Source organism: Ceratotherium simum, chromosome 29, assembly GCF_057802395.1.
Source record: "Ceratotherium simum simum isolate JZ-2026a chromosome 29, ASM5780239v1, whole genome shotgun sequence".
NCBI lineage: Eukaryota > Metazoa > Chordata > Mammalia > Perissodactyla > Rhinocerotidae > Ceratotherium > Ceratotherium simum.
This window is the reverse complement of record NC_141928.1, coordinates 16,396,191-16,418,272: the sequence shown is the minus strand read 5'-3', so window position 1 is coordinate 16,418,272 and position 22,082 is coordinate 16,396,191. Positions and strand designations below refer to the sequence as shown.

Here is a 22,082-nt window from a genome sequence, read left to right as displayed (position 1 = left end):
AGAGTTGCTGGAGCAAAACATATTCACACGTTTTTAATAGGCAAAGGATTTAAAAATATATAAATGGCTAATAAGCACATGAAAAAATGTTCATCATTAGCCACTAGGGAAATGCAAATCAATACCACAATGAGGTACCATGTCACACCCACAAGGATGGCTATAATCTAAAAGACAGACAATAACAAATGTTGGTGAGGCTATGGAGAAATTAGAGCCCTCATACGCTGCTGAGGAGAGTGTACAATGGTGCAGCCACTCTGGAAAAGAGTTGGACAGTCCCTCAAAATGTTAAACTTAGAGTTACCACACGACCCAGCAATTCCTCTCCCAGGTATATACCCAAAGAGAAATGAAAACATGTGTTCATATAAAAACTTGTACACAAATAAATGTTCAAAGCAACATTATTCCTAATTGCTAAAAAAGTAGAAACAACCCAAATGTCATCCACCAATGAATGAACAAAATGTGGTACATGTATACAATGGAATATTATTTGGCCATAAAAATGAATAAGTACTGTTAAATGCTACACCATGGATGAACCTCACAAAAGACAACATACTTTAAGATCCCATGTATATGAAATGTACAGAATAGGAAAATCTATAGACAAAAAGTAGATTGCGATTGCCTAGGGTTGAGGTCGGGGGGAAGGAGGAATAGGAAGTGTTATGGATTGAATGTTTGTGTCCCCTCAAAATTCATGTTGAAACCCTCCCCTCCCCATGTGATGGTATAAGGAGATGGGCTTTGGGGAGGTAATTAGGATCAGATGAGCTCAGGAGGGTAGAGTCCTCATGAATGGAATTAATGCCCTTAAAAGAGCTGAGAGAGAGCTTGCTTCCTCTCTCTGCTCTCCACCACCTGAGGATACAATGAGAAATCGGCAGTCTGCAACCCAGAAGACGGTCTCACCAGAACCTGACCATGCTGGCACCTGTCTCGGACCTCCAGCCTCTAGAACTGTGAGAAATAAATTTCTGTTGTCTATAGTCACCCAGTCTATGGTATTTTTGTTATAGCAGCCCAAGCTGACTAAGACAGGGAGTGACTGCTAATGGGCACAGGGTTTCTTTTTCAGATGATAAAAACATTCTAAAATTAGATGATGGTGATGGTTGCACAACTCTGTAAGTATACCAAAAAAAATCACTGAATAGTGTATTTTAAATGCGTGAACTTTATGGCACATAAATTATATTTCAATAAAGCTGTTAAAAAAATACAGGCACATTTTTAATGTTAATAGATAATGCCAAATTGTGTTCCAGAAAGACTGTACCAGTTGACACTCAGTGTGTGCACTTTTTCACAGTGATTACAAAGCAGCATTTCACTACTAAATAAGGAGCCTATGTTTACATGGTATTTCTCTTTTCAAACAGAGACTGAACAAAATTGATTCAATCAACAAATATTTATTACATCTCTACTATGTGCCAGATGGTTCTAGGTCTAAAGACACAGTGAGGAACAAGCCAGACGTGCTCCCTGCCCTCAATGAGCTTACACCGATGACGGGGAGTGCTCACCTCAAACTTCACAGCCTAGAAGTACCCCTGATCCAGGGTTAGCTTTGATTAAGCTTTCAAGCCTTCCCCAGAAATTTCATTCCACCATCCTCTTTCTCACCTCCTTCTACAAAAGTCCATGAAGGCACTCTTTGTCTGAGAACGTACAAACTGTGAACAAACTTACAGCAAAGTACAAACTTTTAAGAAAACATTCCTTTTTGGTCTGCCGCTAACCAGACAGCAAGCACTTAATGGCCACGTGCTACAGGAACCCCAGCTGCACCCAGGTCTTAGGAAGCTCACAGTCAGGGAGAGGTAAAATCCTGGGCATGAAAACAACGGGATGGACCCAAGGTTGTGGACACCGAGGATCCCGTCCAGGAAACAGCGCAACATGGTAACATTATAACAAAAATAGCTAACATTTAATGTGCCCCCCAGTAGGGGCCAGGGGGCACTTAATATATACAATCTGGCTTCATCCACACAATGAAATAGGTATTATCACTGAAGAGACAATGAGGCTCAGAAGGGTTAAGTGCATTACTCAAGCAATGTAAGCAGTAACTGGCTGAAGCAGGATTCAGCCCCAGTCATCCTGAGTACAAAGCCCAGGTTCTTTCAACAACACCAGGCAGGACTTAATAAAAGGCCTTAGCTTGGGTGAGGTTCCTGGGGCCGGGATCTGGGCCTAAATCTCACAGGGCTGGGGCGCTTTGGGGCACCCACAGGTGATCAGGTTTGGAGAGACTGACACCCACTGACCTAATTCAACACGAGTCTGAGGACAAATTGGACTCGTTTGGTCTCTAAAACTGGGGCTTGGAAATTACCAAGCAGAAGATTGCCCATATTAGCACAAAAAGAGGTGATTTTATTCTAAGGATTTTGCTCTTCTACTGTGACCACCTAACAGAGAAACTGTCTCTCTCAGGACATTTCTGCCACTCTTTAAGGGCCAGCTCAAGTACTAGCAGCTCCATAAAATCCTCCCAGAATCCTCTCAGATTGGCTCAGAGAACTAGTCGGAAGGCAGGCCAAGGTACTGAGAGCCAGGCTCTGTAATCAGTAGGCCTGGATTTAAATCCTGGCTCGATCAAATAATTTTCATGAGATCCCAGACTGTTCACTTCACCTCTATGAGCCTCAGTGTGTCCTCACCTGTAGAAAGGGGATAATATTGTCACCTCCAAGGATCGTTGTTTATTCGGTGATTTAACAAATAGTTACTGAGCCCTACTGTAAGCCAGATACCAGGTTAGGAACTAGGGTACCAAAGAAGATCAAAACGCAGCCCCTGCTCTCAAATGGGTCGTCGTCTAAAGTGGGACACAGACAAGTTAACGATGCACTGTCCAATCCAGGAGCCACCAGCCCACGTACCCACTGAGCACCTGAAATGTGGTTAATCCAAACTGAGAAGTGCTGAAGGTATAAAATACACACCAGACCCCAAAGACTTCGTAAGATTAAGGAGAATGTAAATATCTCATTAATAATTTTTGTTGTTTTTTACAAGTTAGAATGATAATCTATGGAAATATTTGGTTAAATAAAATATATTATTAAAATTAATTTCACCTGTTTCTTTTTACTTTTTAATGTAGCTACTAGAAATTTTTAAATTACACATGTGGTTCAAGTTATATTTCTACTGGACAGTGCTAGTGTCAATAAAATCCAGGGCTGAGACAGGGTCAGTGATAAATGGGATGACTAGAAGACTACAGACGGCCCAGGTGGGGTGGGGGAATGTCAGCGAAGGCTTCCAGGCAGTGCCACCTAAATTGAGACCTGAAAAATAACAGGCATTAATAAGGCAAAGGGAGGGCCGGCTCCGTGGCTTAGCGGTTAAGTGCGCGCGCTCTGATGCTGGCAGCCCGGGTTCGGATCCCGGGCGCACCCCGAGGCACCACATCTCAGTCCAACCCGAGGCCGAGTCCCGCCTACAGCAACTAGAAGGATGTGAACCTACGACATACAACTATCTACTGGGGCTTTGGGGGGAAAAAATGAATAAATAAAATCTTTAAAAAAAAAAATAAGGCAAAGGGAGAAGGGAGGGCAATCCAGGCAGCAGAAACATGAGTGCCAGGGCCCCACAATAAGAAAGAATAAGGCAAGATTGTTCATTACAAAGAGTCTGGCAGCCAAGCAGAGTGAAGGGCTTGGGGAGGAGACAAGGAAGGGCAGAGGAGGCTAGTGAAGTAGACGGGGCTAGAGTATGAAGGACCTTGGAAGCCGTATTAAAGAACTTCACCCTGAGGGTGGCGAGTGGCCAGGGAGGGTCTGAAGCAGGTGAGTAAAAGATTAGTTACCAGGAATGTATGCAGCACCTGGGTCCTGCAAAGGCAGAGAGAGGAGGGTAGGCAGAATATGTGATGATCTGTGGAGTTGCTACTCTGGGCCAGACACTGGGCTAAACTCTTTTAGACTCACTCATTTTACAGATGATTTTGAGGCTCACAGAGGGTGAGTGACTTGCCCAAGGCCACAGGATTGTTAAATGGCAGAATCGGGATTGAAACCCAGCTAGGTCTGGGTCCCAAAGCCCCAGTGGTGCCCAACCGGCATCAAGATGAGAAAAGCTGCCTGAGAGAATGACAGTGGACTTTCATCTTAATGGCAATGAGCAGCATTACACATATAAAGCAGCAGACTGTGACAATCAGATTTACATTTTAAAAAGAGTTTTCAAGCTATAGTATAAAGGACTATTAGGGGTGTGAGGGAAGCCAGGACAATCAAGGTGAGAGGTCATACCCCAATATCGGGGCATCGTAGTGAGATGAAGAGAAAGGGACATGATGAACTAACACAGGTCCAATTTAGGCAGGAGCTGCATAGGGCCTTGCTCTGTGCCTGATACACAGTAAATTCGCAATAAACAGACTAACCACTTGTCCAGATAGGACTTGTTTACGCCTGCCATCTAGGCACGAATATTAATTGTGCTCATTTCACTCTTACAAGTGCATGGGTTTGCACAACAAATACATGGTCATCCTTTTAATTAGCGTCTGTTGACTGAAAGAAGCAGCCCGTCTCTAGCACAGCTGGATAAACACTGCAGATTCTCAGTTAAGGCTTTCCTCCATGTCCTTCTGAGCACTCAACCGGGAGCCAGGACAACAAAGGGCCCCAGCCCTGGGGCAGTGCAGGGCTCTGTCAGGCCTTCCTACCAGAAGAGACCCCTGCCCCACCAGCAATGTGGACTCCAAATGCCTCTTGGGACAGGTCCATTGGGAGGCCACTCTCAGCCATTATTCCCCAATGTGTATTACTATTGATGATGACGATGATGATGGCAACACAGAATCATTTTTTTAAGCACTGACTACGTGCCAGGCATTACACTTGCCAAGTGAATTGCTGGGCAGGCATCTTCTCTTTTAATCCTCATCCCACCTCTGTTGGGTGGATACTACTACTAGCTCCATTTTACAGATGGGAAAGCAGGGTAAGAGACTTTAAGGTCACAGAGCTAGTTAGTTTCAAGGGCTGGATTTAAATCCAATTCTGTTCAACTCCAGCCAAGGTTCTTAACCACTGCACTCCACTGCCTGAGTTTTGGTGGCCACTATGTGACCCCATAAGCAAAGTCTAGACAGACCAACTACACTCCCCATAATGAATGCAAACCCCCAAACCAGAATAAACCATCAAGTACCCTCCAGGTCCCCGCCCCTCAACCAGATCCCACCGATGACACACTGCAAAAGGCCCCCCTCCTCCCGCTCGTTCAGACAACCCCTTACCTGTCCCTCACACCCTCTTCAAAGTATGTCCCGAAATACGAGAAAGGTGGGTGTGGTGCAGGTCGGGACCCTCAGCCCCCTACACTCAGTATCAGCTGGTGGGTCCCGAAAGAGACGCCTCGCCCCCAGAAACCCACCCCACACACTGTCCCTGTCCGGAAACCCTCAAACACCTTCGAGAGCAGACCCCAAGTCTCCGTTGGAGCGAACCCCTCGATCAGCGGGAACCCGGGCCCGGTTACCGCGAACCCCCAAAGCCCGGGCCGCACCTGCAGCCGCTGAGCGTCCCGGGGAGGGTGACGTCCTCTTCCAACACTGAGTCCATCCTGGACACGGACAAGGTGGTGGCGTTGGTGTCTATGGCGGCGGCAGCACTAGTTCCCCCACGATGTAGCGACCCGCCTGGCTCCCCAGGTCCCGCCCCCTCCAACCCAGCTCTTGTTCGGCCTCTGGCGGCGCCGCTGGAATTCAAACCGCAGCCGCCGCCATCTTTCCCGGCGCTTCTTCCTACGGAAACGAGGCGGGGTCACCGCGGCGCGCGCGGTGAAGCCGGCGGGCCGAGGCCAGAAGCCGGGCAGGGAAGCGCGGGCGGCCGCCATCTTAACTAAGGGCAGAGCATCCGACCTGGGGCCCGCAACACTAAGGAAAGAGAGCCCGGCTGCCATTTTTTGTGAGGGCACTGAGGCCGGGGCCAGGGCAGACGCCATCTTTGTTGAGGGCCAAGGCAGGCCTTGGTCCGTTAATTTAAGCGGGAGATGGGAATCCAGGCCCTCACGGACCTTCAGAGTTCTTATCCTGGTGTATGCTTTCCTAGAATAATGACCCAAACCTTAGGGTCTGTGCATTCAAAAGGCTTCCACTTTGAGTTGAACCTCAGATAATCGGGTGCTGCCTCGCTTTAGAAAAATCTTACCTGCAGAATCCCAGCTCAAGCAGTAATTTGCACACTTAGCTTGAAACGAATAAATTCATCCCTATGAGCCAAGTGGTCACCGACACTTCCTCTCCAATCTCTCACCTAGTGATCCTTTATTACCTTTAAAGCTCAGACGCACCTGAGATCAGTAAACTGAGGCCCAGAGAGAGGAAATGACTCTCCCAAAGTCATGCACAGTAAGTCTGTGGACTGGAGCCAGATCCGCGGCTCCTGCCAACCACATCAGGGCTCTCTGCATAACCCTGACTGCCTTTCTTAAAGCACAAAGCAATCACCAACACCTAGATAATTTTGGCAGCTTGGCCAATGAAATGAACCTTCGTCTCCCCATCTCAGTGTTACTACCTTCCTCTGCAGGCTGTCCGGAGAGTCCTGGATGAAAATAACTTGAAAAAATGGGTGAATGGGTAGATGATGACTTTCCTTGTAACCACGTACAACACCTCCCTCATCCTCAGTTTCCTCATTCTTCAATTTAAGTGTTACTTTCCAAAAGAAGCCATCTCTAATCTTCTAATCTAAATCAGACCCTTTCTTGTATTCTTAGCAACCTGTATTTTTCCTTTGTGGCACTTACCACATTTTGCAATTATATATTTTTGTGTTTTTTTTAATGTCTCCTCTTGCACTAGACTGGAAGCTCCATGAGGGCAGAGACTGTGTTCTGAATTGTTTACTGCTATATTCCTAACACCTAGCACTGTGCCTGCCACCCAATCAGTGTTTAAAAATATACGTTGAGGGGCCAGCCTCGTGGTGTAGTGGTTAAGGTCAGGCGCTCCGCTTCGGTGCCTGGAGGTTTGCTGGTCTGGATCCCAGGCACAGACCTACGCACTGCTCATCAAGCCATGCTTAGGCAATGTCCCATGCAGAAGAGCTACAACTCTACAACTATGATATACAACTATGTACTGGGGCTTTGGGGAGAAAAAAAGAAAAAGAGAAAGATTGGCAACAGATGTTAGCACAGGGCCAATCTTCCTCAAAAAAAAAAATATATATATATATATGTTGAATGAATGATTCAGTCAATCTGGAAAATGAAAAATAATACCTATCCTGCAAGGTTTCTGTGACAATGTGATATCTTTAGTAGCTCAGTCAATAGTAATCCCATATATCCCATTCTCTCTCTCTCTCTTCTTCATTCTCTCTCTCTCTCTCTCTCAGCTTTGGTGAAGCCTACAAGGCTCTTGATCCTGTGCCCGTTCCTCTTCCTTCCCCAGATATTCAGTCACCCCCAGAATCAGCAATAAAATAACAGCCTGAAAGAGAGAGTGGGCAGGAAACAGTTGGCACACCAGATGCCCTGCCCCAGGGAAGGGCAGTCCTCGAAGCCCGGGAACCAACAGTCCTTGCCAGTGCTAAGTTCAACCAATGAGATGGGTGTGTCCAAAAGCAGGGAAGCTGGGGTGTCAGGATTCCAGCCCTGGTTCTGCCATTGACTCTGCAATCTTTGGCACACCACTCCTCTTCTCTGAGCCTCAGTTTCTACACCTATGAAATAAGAGGGTTGGACTGGTTGGATGTCTCAGGACCTCACAGCTCTGGAGGTGATTTCTTTGTGTTTATTTCAAGGTTACTAATGCACGACCAACCATTTTCTGGTGAGGGAGACTGAGTTACAAATCGTTACTTCCCAAATGAAGGAACTAACTTTTCATCCAGCACGTGAAAGCTCTTCAGAAAGGACATAAGGAGGAGGACTTACACATTTTGGGCATCTCTTATGTGCCACTTGTGCCGGGCATATCACATACACCGCCACATTTAACCCTAACAACAACCCTCGGGAGCAGGTGCTACCGTTCTCCCCATTTTACTTACAGATGAGAAGACTGAGGCTGAAAGAGGTGAAAATAACGTGCTCAAGGTTTCACTGTTGGTAAGTGGCAGAGCTAGGATTTGAGCCTAGGTCCCACCGAACTCAAACACTCTAATTTTTTCAGGCAGCCTCTCTTCTCTATCTGTTTGGTTTCCTCCACTTTAGAATTCAGGGTCGGGCCAGCCCGGTGGCTTAGCGGTTAAGTGCTCGTGCTCCGCTGCTGACAACCTGGGTTCGGATCCCGGGCACGCACCGAGGCACCGCTTCTCCGGCCATGCTGAGGCCGTGTCCCACATACAGCAACTAGAAGGATGTGCAGCTATGACATACAACTATCTACTGGGGCTTTGGGGGGAGAAAATAAATAAATAAAATTAAAAAAAAAAAAAAAGAATTCAGGGTCAAGAGGTGAGGTCTACATCCAGACAACAGTATTTCAGGCATGTGTTCACCAGACTCTACTCCTTGGACAACTGCTTCAAGGTGGCCATGAGGTGAATGTTAGTGTGGAGAGTAGGATTGCAGGATGGGAAGTCTGGGCACCTGGATTCTGACTCTGGAAAATCTTCCAACTTATCCTGTGACCTGAGGTCCCTTCCCCTCGCTCCTCCTTGTTTTTCCCATGTGTGAAATGGGACAGACAATGCTGAGCTCACACAGTTGCATTATCTAATTAGATACTTTGGAAACTGTAAAGAAGAAAGAGCCTTAGAGGAGTTCTGCTTATGATTAATCCATTGCCTGATTCAGCAAATGACCACGTTCCAGAATTGTGTGCTAACCCTTTAATGAACCTAGAAACTTAAAATAGAATCAATTGCACAAAGGATAGGCTATTTGGGAAGTTGTTTTTCCTGTTTTCATGGTCAAGGATGAAGGCCTTTGCCCTGTCTCTGTCTCGCCATGGCCTTTCTTTCTGCCAAGCCTGGAGGTGACGTCACTACTACCAGCTGTTTGGGCTATCTGGCACCATCTCCTTGACAACAGCCACCCAGTCACAAAGCTGGCATTATTATTCCTTGGGTAAGGTCATCTCAAATGGCTGGGAGGAAGTAGCTTGCAGCCAGATGTTTCTCATGAGGGTAGAACCCTCCTGAAGTTTTAGCAGCTCAAGACACATGAGCTGCCATTATTAACAGCAAGAATAACTTATAGGATCAATACAGATACATTGCTACTTTGCACTATTTCATTTTATCCTCACTACACTCTGAAGTAGATTAGGATGATTGCCCTGCTCTACAGATGAAGAAACTAAGGTTCAGAGAGGGGAAGAGATTTGCCAAAGGCCACACTGTCTTCCTTTCTTTCCTCACTTTTCATTTAGAAATAATTTCAGACAGAAAAAAATTGCAAAAATAATGCAAAGAATTCCCCATATAGCCTTCACCCAGCTTGCTAAAATAGTAACATCTTACATAACCATAGCACAATTGTCAAAAATAAGAAATTATATTACAATAGTACTTACTACAGACCTTCTTTAAACCTAATCATTTTTCCCATTAATGCCCTTTTTTCAGCCCAGGATCCAATCTGAGATTCCACGTTGCATTTAGTTGTTATGTCTTCTTACTCCCCTTCAATCTGTGACAGCTCCTTTGTCTATGTCTTTCATGACATTAACACTTTCTAAAAGTTCTTGCCAGTTATTTGATAGACTGTTCCTCAATTTGGGTTCATGTGCTGTTTGCTCATGATTAAATTGAGGTTATGCACTTGAGCAAGAATACCACAAAAGTGATGTTGTGCCCTTCTCAGGGTATCAGGAGGAAGATGATGTTAATATGTCTCATTAATTAGTGATGTTAACTCTGATCTCTTGGCTAAGGTGGAGTCTGCCAAGATTCTCCATGGTAAAATTACTTTTTTGTGTGTGTGTGTGAGAAAGATCAGCCCTGAGCTAACATCCATGCCAATCCTCCTCTTTTTGCTGAGGAAGACTGGCCCTGGGCTAACATCTGTGCCTATCTTCCTCCACCTTATATGGGACGCCGCCACAGCATTGCCTGACAAGCATTGCATCGGTGCGCGCCCGTGATCCGAACCCTGGGCCGCCAGCAGCAGAGCGCATGCACTTAACCACTAAGCCACAGGGCCTGCCCCCCAAAATTACTGCTTTTTTATGATTAAAAAGAGTCTTGGGCAGCGATACTTGAGACTATGTAAATATCCTTTTTGTCATCAAATTTTCGCCCACTGATTTTAGCACCCATTGATAATTCTTACGCAAAACAATTATTACTGTGGTATTTGCCAATTGGTGATTTCCTATTTTCATCATTTCATCTATATTTATTAAGTGGAATTCTACTATAAGGAAGAACTTTCTCTTCTTGCCCATTTCTTCCATTGTTTATTTAAATCAGCATGGATTTGTGGATATTTGTTTTATTTTATGAGTTATAACCTATCACTATCATTATTTACTTTGTTACACACATTATCCTAGATTTGGCCAAGTTGCCCATCTGATACATAGATGTGCCAAGATTCAAACCTGAGTCTGTCTGATCCCAAGGTCAGCAGTATTTCTAGCACATCCCTTGTGCTACCCTGCCCCTTTCTCTCAAGAACTCTTCCCAGCCAGCCTTCGCTATCAGCAGCCCTTGTCCAATTCCCAGTTAGTACCCACTGTCTGCTCCATAGCATGCTGTGTTACCAAGCCAGTGATGCCTTCTAGGCCCAACATCTAGCTCCGGGCTGTGCCCATAGTAGGTGCTCAATGACAGTTTGTCAAATTAACTCCAAGTCCTGACATCTTCTCAAGGTGGGAAGAGGAATGAGAAATACTCCACACCAAGGAAACAGGATGTAGATGATTGCGCTAGAGAGGGCAACACACATCAACGTGATATGACCTTGGACCAAATCAACTTTCTAGGCTTCCTTTCTCATCTGTAAACTCAGTGCATTAGACTGCAATGCTGAAGCCCCCTTCACTCTGACATGCCATGAATAACTAATATTAGCTACCATGTATCCTGCGCTTTCTATGTGCCAGGCACTGTGTTAAAAACTTTACATTCAATCCTCACAATAACCGTAAGAAATAGGGAGTCATTATGCTCCAGTTTTATAGTTAACAAAACTGAGGCTCAAGGAGGAGAGGGATTTCCCTGGCCACACAGCAGCTAAATGGTGAAGCTGGGAGTTGAGCCCAGATTTCATTCTCAAGTCCATGTTCTTAATCACTAAGCTATAGTGCCTTTCACTGAATTACTGGTATCCCTGCCTTCAAGAAGCTGGTTAAAATGCACATAAATAATTGTAAATCAAAGTACAACATCTTCAATACTTTATTGGTATAAGAAAATAACAGTAAAATTCTAGGGGCACAAAGAGAAGAGATTGAGTGATTCTGATTGAGGGGTTGGGGAAAGATGTTTTCCAAGCAAGATCTATGCTCTGCAAAAGCAGGATAGAAACCTGCACATCCCATATGTGCACTAGCTCCTCACTTTATTTATTTATTTATTTATGGTGAGGAAGATTGGCCCTGAACTGACATCTGTTGCCAATTTCCCTCTATTGTTTTTTTGTGTGTGGGACACCTCCACAGGATAGCTTGATGAGTGGTGTGTAGGTCCGAACCTGAGAATGCCAGGCCACCAAAGCAGAGGACACAAACTTAACCACTATGCCACTGGGCCAGACCTTAGTTCCTCACTTTTTAAGGCCAGCCAAAGTAAAGTAATATTGCTATTTGATGCAACGCCATTTACAAAGCCCGTGTCACATTTTTCTTCCCCCAATGCTCTCTCACAACAATTCAGAGACAAGTTTGTTATCATTTACGGATAAGGAAATTGAGACTCAAGAGACATTTTCCCTAGGTCATACAACAGTCTAGTGACAAAGAAAGGAATTTGGACCTCAATTTCCTAATTCTCAAAAGCTGGCGCTCCTGAACTTTTTGAAACTTGCAAAAGGCCTACATACATCCCAAATGAAGACCTCCCTGCCTAAATTGATCATCCTCAGTACCACGGCCAGATCCCCATGCAGCTAAACCCAGAGACTGGATATAAGAGTGTCAAAGGCCGGCCGGCCCTGTGGCTTAGCGGTTAGGTGCGTGCGCTCCGCTACTGGCGGCCTGGATTCGGAGCCATGGTGCACACCAACACACCGCTTCTCTGGCCATGCTGAGGCCGCGTCCCACATAGAGAAGAGTAACTAGAAGGATGTGCAACTATGACGTACAACTATCTACTGGGGCTTTGGTGGGAAAAAAAGGAGGAGGATTGGCAATGGATGTTAGCTCAGAGCCAGTCTTCCTCAGCAAAAAGAGGAGGATTAGCATGGATGTTAGCTCAGGGCTGATCTTCCTCACAAAAAAAAAAAAAGAGTGTCAAAGGCTACTGGAAATACTATCTTAAAGTGCCGGGGAGAGCTTTTGAGCACCCTTCGCAGCTGCACATTTGAATACGTAAAACAGCAGTAGCTGTAGGCGAAGAAGGATAATTGAATTAATCAATTGTCTGGACATTTTGCAGATTAAAACTAAATTAAAATTAGTTTTAATTTTAATTTAATGTCTGGATTGTGGCTTGCAGGAGGGGTGGTAAACATTGCCTCTTCCCTAAATGCAGTGAATTCCTATTGAGAGAGCAGGTCAGGACCTAGGGAAGAAGGACCACAGTAGACGGCTGCAGCGCCTACTTCCTCAAAGGGATGGATGTGAGGCCCTTTGCCTTTGCATAGGCCTTCCCCTCTGTCTGGCAAGCCACTCAGGCACACCGCACAGCTTCTGCCCTGCATGAGGACACTGAGCCAAAGGAGGGGTGGATGCTGAAATCCAGTCCATGCTCTGCTTGCCAAGCTGTGGCCTCTGCTTCCCAAGCTGAGTCCATTCCAAAGAAGAGGCATCTTTTTCTAACTCACCTAAGGGAACTCTTTGTGCTAGTGGTTCTTATAGTCTAGAATACATTTCCTTCCCCTTCTCTGCTTAATTCCCAGAATTTCCCCAACCATAGTTTAAGAGAATGCTCTGGGACCCAATCTAGATAGCTGCCCCACCTCTGGACTTCCAGAACACCCTGGGCTCATCTCACTTATGGCACTTACACAGCTCTATAGTTGTCTGTTAACTTGGTTGTCTCCTCTATGAGACTGTGAGCTTCTTGAGAGCAGGACTTTATTTTAAATCAATTTTATTGAGATGTAATTTACATACAATAAAATGTACCCCTTTTAAATTTACATTCTGATGAGTTTTGGCAAACTTATACACCCATGTAACCACCACCGCAGTCAATATATAGAACAGTGCTCTCCAAAAGAACTTTCTGGGATGATGGAAATGTTCTAAATCTGCACCTTCCAATAGAGTAGCCACTAGCCACATGTGACTATTAAACCCTGGAAATGTGGTTATGTGAATGAGTAACTGAATTTTTAAAAATTTTATCTTAATTAAATTTAAATGGCCACATGAGCTAGTGGCTACTGTATTAGCATAGATGTAAAACATTTCTGTTATCCCAAAAAGTTCTCTTGTGATCCAGTCCCAATCAATCTCCCTTCCACCTCAGGAAACCACTGATCTACTTTCTATCATAAAAGATTTGTCTTTCCTAGAGTTTCACATACCTGGAATCATATGGTATGCACTCTTTCGTGTCTGGCTTCTTTTGAGAGTGAGGATTTTAAATTCTGTGTCCTAGGGTCTATTATAGTACCTGGCAAATAATAGGTGTTTAATAAATGTGAAAAAGAGTGGATTAACAAATCTTAATCAGAATTAATGTTCTTATCCCAAACACTCTTTTCTCCTCACCTAATAGAATACAAGGGTGAAAAAGGCTCTCGCAGAGAACCTGGAACTGAATCTCTTGGATGTATTGATGGAAACATTGAGACCCAGATGGGTTCAGTGGCCCGCCCCAGTTCACTCTGTAAATTCATAACAGAGCATGGATTACAACTTACATGTGTAGACTCCCAGGCAGGCACTCTCCCCACTTCACAATACCCACTTCCCATCCATTTCCCATAGGCAAACATCAACTGTTGTGAATCCCTGTGGGACCACAGGGACACCTACAAGATGCCATGCTGCCTACTTCAGCCTCCGGCGGATGTCATCCCAGCCCCAGACCACCTACTGAAAAAACAGAAACAGCAGCAATTCAACTTAGAAAAGGACCTGAGGGCCGGCCCCGTGGCTTAGCGGTTAAGTGCGCACACTCCACTACTGGCGGCCCAGGTTCGGATCCCGGTCACGCACTGATGCACCGCTTCTCCGGCCATGCTGAGGCCGTGTCCCACATACAGCAACTAGAAGGATGTGCAACTATGACATACAACTATCTACTGGGGCTTTGGGGGAGAAAAAAGAAAAAAGAAAAGGACCTGATTTCATTCCAAATATACTTAAAACCTAGGAGTGGCCTTACTCCAGTAATGGACTGTGGATTGGTTTTCTACTCAGAAAACAAGCCACCCCTCCACTCATTAGAGAAAAAATAACAATGCAGTTTTTGGTGAAGCTTTTATTAAGACTCTTATATAAAAGAGAGAGAGGAAAGGAACTATCATTCGTTGTAACATGGCATGTGCTGTGTCCTTCACATAAAAGATTTCATTTAACCTCCATGCATCATTATTCCTCTTATGGGTAAGGATCATAGGACCAAGTGCCATCTATTAACCTGCCCAAGCTCCTGTGGTCGTGAAGCCTGCACTGGAAGCCATATCTCTCTGCTTTCAAAGCTGATGCTCTTTGTCCTGCAAACTATTGTTTTTTAGAACTCAGTTAAGGAGATTTTCTGTTGATGTTCCAGTATGCATCCGTGAGTTAGATAGTAATAGCTAAGTAATCTATGCTGTTGGTTGCTGGGAAACTCAGCTAAGTTGGGTGTCATTGCTATTGTAGCTTTTAGCTTAGATTTGCTAGTATATTTCTACCTCCCCTTTGGTATACTTAACTAATGGTTTAACCCTTAATTTAATGGTTTAATGATCTCTGTCTTTTAATACAAAAAGGTAAGGTACAGATTATCAGTAAATGAAGTTAGTTCTTTACCCAAGACCAATACCTGTTAACATTGCTACCTTTTCATTTTAACTGAAGGAAATTCAAAATGTAACTGTTGCAAAACTCTGATCCTTGCTCCGGAATATAAAGGCCTCTCCATTTCTGACAATTCCTTTGGGGATTAATGGCCCATTGGAGTCTATATAATTTGCTTAATTACCCCAAAATTATTATCTGAACTAAAACAGAATCTTAATAGACAACCATTAATGTCTTTATCCTTGTCTGGAAGAACCTCATCTCTTGGCAAAAATAGCTTCTTCGAATAGAGTTGGATAATCCCCTAGCCATGGTGATTAAAGATAACAATGGCTTATTTAGAAAATGTTTTGGGGAAATTAAAAAGCTGAGCTATAGCTTGTTGGTTCTGCAAGCTACTGAAAATAAAGGCAGGATGGGGAGGGCACGAAAAGCATCCATATATCAGACTAAGTCTGCTTCCTACCCCATCAGCACATGCTACAATGTTTGAGGATATGCAATCCAGTCCGTGGGCGAGACCTCTCTCTGCGCTGAAGGAATGAGCTTCATCAGCACCATTCTACTGAAGGAAATTTTGTGCTGTTCATTCCCAGCGTCACTCAAAAACATCCCTACTTACAAGTGACTTGGTTGCTGCCCAAAATAACAGTCTATTTAGTTTGGGATTTAGGCTTGTGTTAATTCAAAACCTACAAACTGCAGTATATGTACATGTCTTTACCATATAGTATTTACCAGTGTAAAAACTGCAATATAGCTGAATCAATCACTCACTCATTCACTAACATTTATTGAGCTCTTTTTGGTACCAAGGCCTATGCTTGGCAATGGGATTAAAAGATGAAGACAGTCCCAGCCCTCAAACTGAACAGATAGCTTGATAAAAGTAGAGAGTATCATCATCTTTATCGTCAATGAGTGTTAGATTTTGTCAAATGCTTTTTCTGCATCTATTGGGTTGATCATTATGATTTTTTTTTAGTCTGTGTGAATTACATTGATTTTCAAATATTATACCAACCTTAAATTCATAGGATAAACCCCCGTTGGTCATAAAGTACCATCTTTTTAATATATTGTTGCATTCGATTTGCTTAAATCTTCTTAGAAATATTTATGTCTGTATTCATAAGGGATATTGGTCCGTAGTTTCCTTTTCTTCTGATGTCTTTGGTTTTGGTATCAGGATAAAGCTAGTCTCATAGAATGAGTTGAAAAATATTGTCTCCTTTCTAATTTTTCTGAAAGAGTTTGTGTAGAATTGGTATTATTTCATCTTTAAATATTTCATCGAATTTACCAGTGAAGTTATTTGGACCTGGAGTTTTCTTTGTGGGAGGTTGTTAAATACAAATTCAATTTCTTTAATAGATATAGGGCTATTTAGGTTATCTATGTCTTTTTGAGTTAGCTTTGGTAATCTGTGTCTTTCAAGGAATCTGTACATTTCACCTAAGATATCAAATTTATTGGCATAAACTTCCCTTATTATTGTTTTACGGTCTGTAAGATCTATAGTGATTTCCCCTCTCTCATTCCTGATATTGGTTTTTTTCTGTCTTCTCTTTTTTAAAGTTTCCTGATCATTCTGGCTGGTAGTTTATTAATTTTATTAAATTTCTCAAAGAACCAAACTTTAGTTCCATTGATTTTCTCTATTGTTTTCTTTTGTATTTTTGCCCTTATTCTTTCTTTCTTTTTTTTTTTTTGAGGAAGATTGGCCCTGCGCTAACATCTGTTGCCAAGCTCCCTCTTTTTTTTTTTTTGTCTTTTTTTCTCCCCAAAGCCCCAGTACATAGTTGTAGCATTGTAGCTCTTCTATGTGGGATGCCGCCTCAGCATGGCTTGATGAGTGGTGCCTTGGTGCGTGCCGGGATCCGAACCAGCGAACCCCGGGCCGCCAAAGTGGAACATGCGCACTTAACTGCTGCGCCACCGGGCTGGCTCCTATTATTTCTTATCTTCTGCTTATTTTGGGTTTATTTTGCTCTTCCTTTTCTAGTTTCTTAAGATAGCAGCTTAGGTCATTGATTTGAGATCTTTCCTCTTTTCTAATATAAACATTCAGTGCTCTGAACTTCCCTCTAAGCACTGCTTCTGCTGCACCCCACAAATTTGAAATGCTGTGTTTTCATTTTAATTTAATTCAAAATACTTTTTAATTTTTTTCATCTCTTTGACCTACGTGTTATTTAGAAGTATGTTAGTTTTTAAATATTTTAGAATTCTCCAGATATATTTCTGTTACTAATTTCTAATTTAATTCCATGTGGTCAGAGAACATATTTTGTATTATTTGATATTTTTTAATTTGTTAAGACTTATTTTATGGTTCAGTATGGTCTATCTTGGAAAGGGTTCCACGTGCAGTTGAAAAGAATGTGTATCCTGTTATTGTTGGGTGAGTGTTCTATGTCAATTAAGTGAAGTTGTTGATAGTGTGGTTCAAGTTTTCTATATAGTTACTGGTTTTCTGTCTATTTGTTTTATACATTATTGAGAGAGGAGTTGTAATCTCCAACTATAATTGTGATTTTGCCTATTTCTCTTTCAGTACGCTCAGTTTTTTTGCTTCATGTATTCTGAAGCTCTGTTATTAAGCACATAAACATGTAGGATTGTTATAGGCTCCTGATGAATTTATCCTTTTAAATCTCTTTCATATCCACTATGAAATAAAATGTAGTGGATTTGTTGTTTCTTTTGTGCAAATAACACCAAGTTATAGTATTTCCTTCCAAACATTGTCTGTATGTATTTTTTCAACACAGCTGAAATCATGTCGTATCCACTAGTTTATATCCTATTAAAATTTTTCTTTATGAAATGTTACCTATATACCAGAGTATATGTGTGTATGCACACACAGTGTTTAAAAAAGAATACAATGAAAACTCATGTACACACACACAACTTAACAAAGGGTGTTACCAATACCTTTGAAGTCATCTGTGCGTTCTCCTCTCCCTTCCAAAGTTATCTTTACTTTGGTATTAATCACTCCCTTGTTTTTCTTTACAGTTTTCCCACATATGTATGTATTTATAAACAACATATTCCATTTCCCTTTTTTGGCCATTATATAAAAACAATTATATTGTATATATTCTCTATGACTTGCTTTTTTTGCTTGACATTGTTTTTGAGATTCATCCATATTGATGTATATAGCTGTAATTCATTCATTTTCAACTACTGAATAAAATTCTGTTCAAAGTATATGGGTAGACTACAATTTATCCATTCTTCTACTGACAGACAATTGAGGTGTTTCCAATTACTTTGCTGTAACAAATGATGCTGCAATGAAGAATTTGAAATGTAGGTCCTGGTGTACATACATAAGAGTTTCTCTAAACTATATACCAGAAGTGGAATTGCATGCACATCTTCAAAATATCCTGTTTTTCTTCACTTGACATTGATTCTGTTTTTAATTATTCTTCCTTATTCTTTTTAATGATGGTATGTTATCTCAACAAGTGTATGCACTAAGCCACATTATTGTTGTTGAACATCTAGAGTTTGTCCCCATTTCTTTGAACTTTATACATAACTCTGGGAAAAAAATATTTTTTGCACATAAGTCTCTGCTTTTTAGGTCATTTTCTTATGAGGCATTCCCACAAGTGAATTTCTTGAATCAAGGCCATATTTATTTACATTCAGTGGGAGGGTTTTTATTGCTGAAATACACAAAGTAACCCCCATCCGAGTAGTTGTTAATTCTTTTGGGAGCATAGATCCTTTGGAGACCATGCTTAAGTGTATGGACCGTTTCTTCAGGAAAAAAAAACACATATTGTTTGTATTCACAAATAAAGCAGCATACAATTTCAAGAGTTTCTCAGACCCTCTTAAGCCCATATACAGATATCTCTATTAAATAAGAAATATTGTCCTACCCACTGAATATAGGATTTCTTTAATACTTGGATAAATAAATGGCAAGCAATAGGATATATTGGAGCATATGAGGAAGCCATTTGCAGTAAAACTAATTCAGCCTAACCTTGTTTTTCCAAGAAGGGCCTGTAGCCTCTGTTCACTCATTGTATATCTGCTTTAAGCAATTAACATGTCCCAAAGACAAGAAGATGCCCTTAAGATATGGATGCAACTTCCCCCACACTGGCATTTCCTTAAGGATAAGCATCTCTCCCTAGGCTAGGATTTGATCACTGCACTCATCCTGTGACCACCCAACGCGAGACAACAGATCTGCCACCAGCCACACCCATGGAGACAGCAGACCTGATACCTGCTGTGTCCATCAATCACTGTGCTGACAGGTCAATCTCATGGCTATTGTAAAAGGGACATTGCAATCATATGTCATACATGCTCTTTGATGGTATATAACCACTCTGTACACCCCACTTCTTTGGCATGCTCCATTTCTTTGTGAAAGGACTCGCCCAGGCTATATGGCCCTCAAAAGTTGGCTCATAATAAACTCACCCCAATTTTGATTTATAGACTGGTTACAGATTATTTGCATTGACAACTTCACCAAGTAAGTTCACATACCAAGTCTTGTATCTGTTAAGTACCTTTCGTTTTCAACCACCATTTACTGAGCACCCACAACATGCCAGCACTATGCCAGATACTAGAGATAGAAGAGTAAACATTCCTGGCTTCAAGTAATACAGAGTCTACTGGGAAAGACATGAAATAACAAATATTTACAATATAATATGTGCAATAAGAGAGGTATTCGTTAGGCAAAATGGAGACACAAATTAAGGATTGATCAACTTTCTTTTATCAAGGGGTTGCAAAGAATGAATAAACATTCTCAAGGATGTTAGAGACAGGCAAAACAGTACCAGCAAAGAGAGAAGAACATCACATAACCTAGCACTTGTAGGAAATTATACATGAGTTTCCTATGGTTGGGTCAGAATGGTAGTGAACATAAGGGAGGGCTAAGACTTCCTTATTTGGGACAGAGATTAAGAAAAACAAAGGCGACATGTAAGATTTCAGCAGTTGGTCTGACAACACAAAGGAAACCACAAAAGAAGATTTCCTACCAAACACTTCCTTTATTACCCAAACCTACTCTTATTACATACAAAGAAAACATTTTGCCTGTTTTTTCTGCAACTGTCTGAAGTTCACTGTTCAACATACAAAGTTTAAAACCTTCTTATTAATACAAATAGGCAACATATTGTAAATTTAACATTGGCTTTCATTTTGTAAGTGGAAGAATTAGAAAGCCTGTACAACACTTACAACAATTTCTTCATAAAATTGCCTTGAAAAACCTATAAATAAAACTATGATTTTTTAACATTCACTTAGAATGTTGCTTTTCAGTCTGTCAGTTACCACTCCTAATACCACCATCTCATGAAAAACATTTTGTTGTTTTGACTTTAGCTTAACTTTTTTAATGTAACTAAGCACAATTGTTACTTTGAAGTTACTGATTTAATTATAATGGAGCATGTGGAATTTTTAAAAACATGTGCATCTTATACTCCTATGGAAAATGAATACAACCAATTTTGATAATGCAGTCTAGTAAATGTCTTTACTTGATAGACTTTCATCAAAAGTATGAATACTATAAAAGTAATGTTTTTGACAATATTTCCTTTTGCTGTGGTAAGTTGGTATATATATTTACAATTGTTACCACCCAAAAAAGAGGGTTCATCTGCCTGCTGCAAGACATGCCAACAGTCAAGAGGCAAGGAGGTAGGAGAGAAAGGACTTTTTATTACAGCTTGCTAGCAAGAGGGAATATGGCCAACTAATGTCTGAAAAAACCATCTTACAGAACAAAGATTATAGACCAGTTATACAGGGGGCTGGTCTCTGGGTGGGAGAGGCATCTGGTCTCTGGGTGAGGGCCGATATCTGGTGTTAGTTCCTGATAGTCTTTGGTTTTACTGGATATGCATCAGAGATCGAAGCAATGCTCTATACCCTCATCTTTAGTTGTCCTTGATGATGGCTATCAGCATAGACTCTCTGTTTGGGAGTCATCATATTCCTAAGGAACTCAAAAGAACAAAGTTGTCATCTTATCGCAGCTGGGAGGTATATGCATAAGCAGGGGTCATAAAATTTACAGAGCAGTTAGATCTCCAGGAGGGTACAGATCCAGCTGGGTCAGTTAGTCAGAGGTCATTCACAGTTACATTAGCGCTTCTTTTCTACAATATGGCTTCCCTTATGTCAACCCTGTCTTGAGCTGGTAGCACTTTCTCTTGAAACTTTAATTTGTTTAGTTAGATTTCTGTTATTATTTCCTTAAAATAACACCCAATTCATATACATCATAGAACTACATGTATAGAACCACATATATAAATACGGTGGGATTATAAATAATAAAACTTGTTTTCTCGTGTGACTGGAAAATAAGGGAAAAACAGGGTTTTAAAGTTTAAATATCAACCAACTGAATTTGAATAAACCAATTGAGGTTTGTAAAGCTCTCAGCACAAAAAAAGGCCTGACTCATTTTTTCTTTTTCAAAGTAATCCTTGGATCTCTAGATGGCATCCCATTAACCACCACTGACCTTTGTCAACACAGAGGATCTTCAAGGGTACCCCCAAATAATCAAAGATATACTATCATTCCGGGTTATCTAATAAACACACAGAACACAATTCCCTTCAGATTTATACTAAAGGAAGGAAATTTTGTACATGCATGAAAAAGAAATCCAAAAGCAGCAAGTTTTTCCTATAATATTTTCATGGAGATCCCAATGGATCTTATAGGGGACAACCAACACACAAACAAGAATATATGTTACTATATGCTTTTTTTCCCCAGAGTGTTTTGTTTTGTTCTAAGAGGGGGAATCTTCTTCATGTGATATTTTTTTCCTAAATGGAAAACATTCTTTAAAGGAACTTCTTAAAATAAACACGTGGTCAATAAATGAAAGGTTCAAAGATTTTCATGAAGTGGTTTGAAAATAAATGATCTGTGACATATATTAAAAGACTTCCAACAACTCTGACCACATAAAAAAGTAAAACAATAAATC

The 22,082-nt window shown here is 41.8% G+C and overlaps 1 protein-coding gene across 3 annotated transcripts in view; it reads right to left on the bottom strand.

Annotated features, from left to right (window-relative positions):
* Nucleotides 1-5,733, bottom strand: part of CDK5RAP2 (CDK5 regulatory subunit associated protein 2) — a 174,351-nt gene extending 168,618 nt beyond the window's left edge. For 2 of the 3 annotated variants that reach the window (XM_087419197.1, XM_087419196.1), the window contains exon 1: nt 5,548-5,733. In XM_087419197.1, coding sequence (XP_087275323.1) covers nt 5,548-5,603 — 56 coding nt within the window. In that variant the 5' untranslated portion in view covers nt 5,604-5,733. The remainder of the gene's footprint in view (nt 1-5,547) is intronic. The other variant, XM_087419195.1, reaches the window with a different exon arrangement.
* Nucleotides 5,734-22,082: the final 16,349 nt, after the last annotated feature.